This window comes from Otolemur garnettii, unplaced genomic scaffold (assembly GCF_000181295.1).
Source record: "Otolemur garnettii isolate 467f Iridium unplaced genomic scaffold, OtoGar3 scaffold00028, whole genome shotgun sequence".
In the NCBI taxonomy this organism is placed as follows: Eukaryota; Metazoa; Chordata; class Mammalia; order Primates; family Galagidae; genus Otolemur; species Otolemur garnettii.
The window spans coordinates 17853769-17860233 of NW_003852423.1; the positions used below are offsets into that span (position 1 = coordinate 17853769).

The 6465-nt window shown below is 38.1% G+C and overlaps 1 protein-coding gene across 3 annotated transcripts in view; it reads left to right on the forward strand.

The window, feature by feature from the left end:
* ANLN (anillin actin binding protein) overlaps positions 1-6465 on the forward strand; it is a 78713-nt gene that overhangs the window by 43612 nt on the left and 28636 nt on the right. Inside the window, exons 9-12 of one of the 3 annotated variants that reach the window (XM_003788587.2) lie at positions 1129-1239; positions 2691-2923; positions 4498-4646; positions 4893-5040. In XM_003788587.2, coding sequence (XP_003788635.1) covers positions 1129-1239; positions 2691-2923; positions 4498-4646; positions 4893-5040 — 641 coding nt within the window. The remainder of the gene's footprint in view (positions 1-1128; positions 1240-2690; positions 2924-4497; positions 4647-4892; positions 5041-6465) is intronic. The other 2 variants (XM_003788588.2, XM_012804369.1) reach the window with 2 other exon arrangements.

A 6465-nucleotide genomic window follows, 5' to 3' on the forward strand; every position in this document is an offset into this window, starting at 1 on the left:
CACAGCAACCTCAAACTCTTAGGCTTAAGTGATTCTCTTGCCTCAGCCTCCCAAGTAGCTGGGACTACTGGTGCCCACCACAATGCCTGGCTACTTTATTGTTGCAGTTGTCATTGTTGTTTAGTTGACCTGGGCCAGGTTTGAACCCACTACCCTCAGTGCATGTGGCTGGCATTATAACCACTGGGTGACGGGGGCCAAGCCTTTTTTCTTTTTTTTTGAAGACAGAATCTCACTCTGTTGCTCAGGCTAAAGTGCTATTGCATCAGACTGCTTCACAGCAACGTTGAACTCCTAGGTTCAAGTTATTCTCCTACTTCAGCCTCTTGAGTAGCTGGTGCTTGCCACAGTGCACACCTAATTTTTCTTTCTTTTTTTTTCCTTTGAGACAGAGTGAGTATATCAATGTGAGTAGAGTGCTCTGGCATCATAGCTCACAGCAACCACAAACTTTTGGGCTCAAGTGATCCTCTTGCTTCAGCCTCCCAAGTAGTTAGGACTGTAGGGACTCACCAGAACACTCGGCTATTTTGAGATGGGCTGGTTTCAAATGTAATTTTCATATTTTTAGTAGAGGTAGGGTCTGTCTCTTGCTCCAACTCCTGAGCTGAGAGGTTCCTCCCATTTAGGCTTCTCAGAGTGCGAGGTTTATGTTTAGGTTTAGAGCCTCTATACCTGGCCTCAGAGTGCTAGGCTTATGGCTAGGTTTAGAGCCTCAATACCTGGCCTACCCCTAATTTTTGGATGATTTTACTGGCAATTTTTTTTCTAAAGTGAAAAACAAAGTATAGAGTAGGATGTGGAATATGACCATAAAACAAAATGATTATACATATACATACATGAGGGGGAACTGGAAAAACAAACAATAATCTGGTACATGTATTATTTTGTTCTCCCTTTTCTCTCTTGTTGGGAGGAAGAGAGAGATGGGAAAGTTAAGTGAGAGCAGGTTTTTTTGGATAGAGTTTCTATGCATTTCTGTGTTTAAATACTTTAATATAAATGCATAATTTTATAATCAGAAAAAAGGACACATAAGAAGCTTTAACTAGAAAATTATAGATTCTTTTTTTTTGAAAATTATAGATTCTTATATTAATATAGTCTTTCTTAAAATTTTTTTAGGTTTCAATGAATGCAAAATGACAAAGTCTAGCCCTTTGAAAATAACATTGTATTTGGAAGAGGAAAAGTCCTTAAAAGTAACATCAGACCCAAAGATTGAGCAACGGACTGGTTGGTCTTATTCTTTATTTCTTATTAATTCTATATACATTATAAGAAATGATATATAGTGATATAGTATCTTGTGTTTTTATAATTCTCTTTCTCTCTTTCTCTCTCTCTCTTTTTTTTTTTTTTTTACCAGAATGTACTCTAGCTTCTATAAACATGTGATACTACTACTAACAGTTTCCATTAGGTCGTAGGCACCTGTGAAACTCTGGTTAAGATTCTCACTGACAGGGAGAGGAAGGGTGCTGACCCCCACATTCTGCATATATGGGTAGAGGGGTTTAACAGCCCCTGAAGCTGATTAGTGAACCCTGCCCTAAATGATATAGATTCCTTTTATTGACTGCTATGTGAAAGGGTAGCTCTCAGCAATAGAAAAAACATGGTTTGAAAGAATGCTTTGTGAAAGTCTGAAGCTTTAGGCCAGGTATCCTCAAACTACGGCCTGTGGGCCACATGTGACCCGCCAAGGACATTTATCCGGCCCGCCAGGTGTTTTTACCACTGCTGCCTATTCTGCTTAGCAGCTGACTTATCCCGGGGCCCACAGTCCAGTCCTCCAATGGTCTGAGGGACAGTGAACTGGCCCCCTGTTAAAAAAGTTTGAGGACTCCTGCTTTAGGCTCTTATCCTGCAATTTGAGTTTTGACTTAATACTCTTACTTAAACCCAAAACATTGAATCAGCTTTTAATAGACCCAACCTTAGAAAATGTATTGAAACTTTGAAAATATATTAGTAGTATTTTCTTGTTTTGTTTAACACGTCCTTTTTTTTTTTTTTTTTAATTTTTTTTTTTTTTTTAGACAGAGAGTCTCACTATGCAGCCCTTGGTAGAGTGCTGTGGAATCATAGCTCACAGCAACCTCCAACTCCTGGGCTTTAGGTGATTCCCTTGCCTCAGCCTCCCCAGTAGCTGGAACTACAGGTGCCTGCCACAATGCCTGGCTATTTTTTTTCTTATAGTTTGGCTGGGGCTAGGTTTGAACCTACCACCCTTGGTATATGGGGCTGGCGCCTTACTCACTGAGCCACAGGCACCACCCAACATGTACTTTTTTTTTGAGACAGAGTCTCACTTTGTTGATCTTGGTAGAGTGCTATGACATCACAGCTCACAGCAACCTCCAACTCTTGGGCTTAAGCAATTCTCTTACCTCAGCCCCCCAAGTAACTCATGTTATAGGTGCCAGCCACAAAACCCAGCTATTTTTTTGTTGCAGTTGTCATTGTTGTTTAGCTGGCCTGGGCTGGGTTCTAACCTACCAGCCTGGGTGTATATGGCCAGTGCTGTAACCACTGTGCTACAGGTGCTAAGCCTAACAAGTACTTTTTAAAAACACTCCCCCATTTATTTAGTAAGCATATAAATATTAGATCTTCTCTGTTACACCTTTAATTCTTAAAAAGGTCTGAATCACAATATTCACCTATTTTAAAATATTTTTCAGAAGTGGTACGTGAAATTGAGATGAATGTGGATGATGATGATATTAATAGTTCGAAAGTAATTAATGACATCTTCAGTGATGTCCTACAAGAAAGTGAACTAGATGTAGAAAAGAGCCAGGAGGAGATGGATCAAGCAGAAGCAGAAAGCAACGAAGAGGAAGATGCCTTGAACATCTCCTCCATGTCTCTGCTTGCTCCTTTAGCACAGACAGTTGGTGTGGTAAGTCCAGAGGTAAGAAAAAAATAAACGTGTGTGATAACTAGAAATGTCTTAGCAACTACACAGAAAACTAAATGAAAATAGGCCCTGTGACATAAATAAACTAAGTAGTATTGGGATCCCCTTTTCTGACCCTCCCTTTTTTATTGGCATATGGGCATTTGCACTTTGTAGCCAAGGGGATTTTACAAACCTGATGGCAATTTCTTCTTTGTAATGAAAAATATAATATCTGATAGACTTTTTTTTCCCAATTAATATGATGGTACAAATTTTTGGATTACATTGGTTTTGATTCGAAGATAAAGTTCAAGTTGTAGTTGAGTCCTTCACCTAGGGGCTGCGCTGAACACCACACATAGTGCACATTGAGAACCTGTCACTCACCCTCCTTTCTCCCCACTCCCCTCACTTTTCTCCCCCTAACCCCTTGCTAGATTGTATTTGTGTTCTATCATTTATGTGTGCATGTGGTTGTTTATATATTGGTTTCATATTAGCATTGAGTACATTGGTTATTTTTTGTTTCCATTCTTGCCATACTTTACTAAGAAGTATGTGTTTCAGCTCCATCTAGGTAAACATAAAAGATGTAAAGTCTCCATCTTTTCTTATGGCTGAATAGTACTCTGTAGTGTATATATGCCACTGTTTGTTAATCCATTCCTGGGTTGGTAGGCATTTGGGTTGCTTCCACAACTTGGCAATTGTGAATTGAGCTGCCAAAAACATTCTGGTGCAAATGTCTTTGTGGTAAAAGGATTTTTGTTCATTTGGGTAGATACCTAGTAATGGAATTGTGGGATCAAAGAAAGGTCGACTTTTAGTTCTTTAAGAATTTTCCTTACTTCTTTCCCTAAAGGTTGTATTAGTTTGCAATTCCACCTGCAGTGTAGAGATGTTCCCTTTTCTCCACATCCACACCAGCATCTGCAGATTTCGGACTTTGTGATATGGGCTAATCTCACTGGAATTAGATGATACCCCAGAGTGGTTTTGATCTGCATTTCTTAAATGCAGATGTCAGTTTTCTTAAAAGAGCTCATAAAACTTCTCAATGGGATTTTTTTGACATTAGATAAAATGGTAACATGGTTTAAAAGGCAGACATTTGGGCTTATATTTTGGTTCTGCCATTTACTGACTGTTTATCAATTAGGTTATTTAAACTTTCTGTGCTATAGTCCCTCATCTGTTAAAAGAGGCTATTAATAGTAACTATAACATGGGTTGATGTAAATATCAAATCATATTTGTATTTAGCATTAGACATATATAATTAACATTTATTGAGAGGTAACTACTGTTACTAGTGGCTTTTACCCTAAATTGAGTAACTGCAGTTCTGGAGAGTGATTGAATCAGCAATTTTTAAAAACTTTCAGCTGTCTTTGTACTTTTATATAGTCACTTATATTTTTGGCACTTTAGTTTGCTTTGTTTTTATGATGAATCGGTCAACTTATTGGATGTTTATTTCCTAATAATGGAGAAGTCATTTATTCTCTCAGAATTAAATTAATTGTTATTTGGAATCAATGTTAAATATTCTAAAATCTGCTAATATCTGATGTGTTTCCCTGTAGAGCTTAGTTTCCTTACCTAAGCTGGAATTGAAAGACACTAGCAGCATAAGTGATGAAAGTCCAAAACCAGGAAAATTCCAAAGAACCCGTGTCCCTCGAGCTGAGTCTGCTGATAGCATTGGTTCTGAAGATCGGGATCTTCTGTATAGGTAAGAACTTTTCTGAAAGGCATTCACTCACTAAGGGTCATGGTTTAGACTGATGTAAGTTGTGTTAACCATAATATTACTAATAATTCATCTGTATAAATTTTTGGAATAACTTTGTCAGGCGGTCTTTCACCAAGTAGCATTTCCATTCTGTTGATACATATCAAATTTTGCTGTTATGTTCAATAAAGGATAGTGCTCTGTGTGTTGCTGGATTTCTAATAAAGTTTAACTTATCTCCTGAAGCATTGATGCATATAGATCTCAAAGATGCAAAGAAACAGAACGCCCATCAATAAAGCAGGTGATTGTTCGGAAGGAAGATGTTACTTCAAAATTGGATGAAAAAAAGAATGCGTCTGCTTGCCCAGTTAATATCAAACAGAAAATGCAGGTATGCACTTTTTTTTTTTGTAGTTTTTGGCTGGGGCTGGGTTTGAACCCACCATCTCCGGTATATGGGGCTGGTACCCTACTCCTTTGAGCCATAGGCGCCGCCCTATTTTTTTTTTTTTTTTTTAAGAGATAGAGTCTCACTCTATCACCCTCTGGTAGAGTGCTGTGGCGTCACAGCTCACAGCAACCTCCATTTCTTGGGCATAGGCGATTCTTGCCTCAGCCTCCTGAGTAGCTAGGACTACAGGTGCCTGCCACAATGCCCAGCTATTTTTTGTTGCAGTTTGACTGGGGCTGGGTTCGAACCCACCACCCTCACTATATGGGGCCAGAGCCCTACTGACTGAGCCACAGGCACCACCCTGCACTTTTTTTGTTTTTAAAGAATATAAAAGTGGAAGTTTATTTTATATTAGTGAAAGGGAAGAAAGTGGGGGGAAGAGATGAGAAAAAGACAAGAGAGCAGAGAATGAGAGAAGGGCAGATGGGGGAGGAGAAAAGGGGCGAGAGAATGGAGTGGCTTCCCAAGAAACAGAAGGAAAAATGACAGCCTGGTATGTACTTCTGTGGAAGGGGGATTTGGAATGTCTCTTAACACTAAATTATGATCTCTGTTAGGAGAAGGGTCCGCCCTTACTCATCTGAAATTGAGTAAATAGAATGATGTCTGACATATGGAAGCTTAGTAAATCACTCTTTAATTCAGTTTCAGAAAGGTTCCCATTTTTGGAAACCTTTTGGAAGCTTGTTTAATGTTGTTGAAATACTTATTTTTAAATACGTTTATCATAAATATCCTTAAAGTATAATTATTATTTGAATGATGGTGCAATGTGAAATTTCTTGTGCTCTTCTAGGTATGTTTTTATGCCAAGGAAAGCATTTATTTAAAAAAAAAGAGAGAGAGAGAGAATTATAATTTAAATGAATTGGATACTTTCTAAATCTCTGTTTTGTTAGACATGACCCTAAATTAAATTAAATTAATTAATTTACTTATTTTTGAGACAGTATCTCTCTGTGTCCCACTGGGTAGAGTGCCGGGGCATCTGAGCTCACAGCAACTTCAAACTCTTGGGCTCAAGCAATCCTCTTGCCTCAGCCTCTTGAGTAGCTGGGATTATGGGTGTGCATTACTAAGTAGCCCAACTAGTTTTTCTGCTTTTTATCGAATTCCTGAGCTCCTGAGGCGAATTCCTGAGGCTCCTTGGCCTCCCAGCTAACTTTAATTTTAATAAATATGAATTAGAAATCTTTTAATAAGAAAGAATGCTTATTATTTAATCAATTACAATATGTTAAATGACTTTGGTGCATGGTCTAGAAATTTCAACAGTGAAACTGTAACATTTTTACTTTATTATCTGGAAATTTTATTTTTTTATTTCTTTATTTTTTTTCCTGGTTCTTTTTTTTTTTTTTT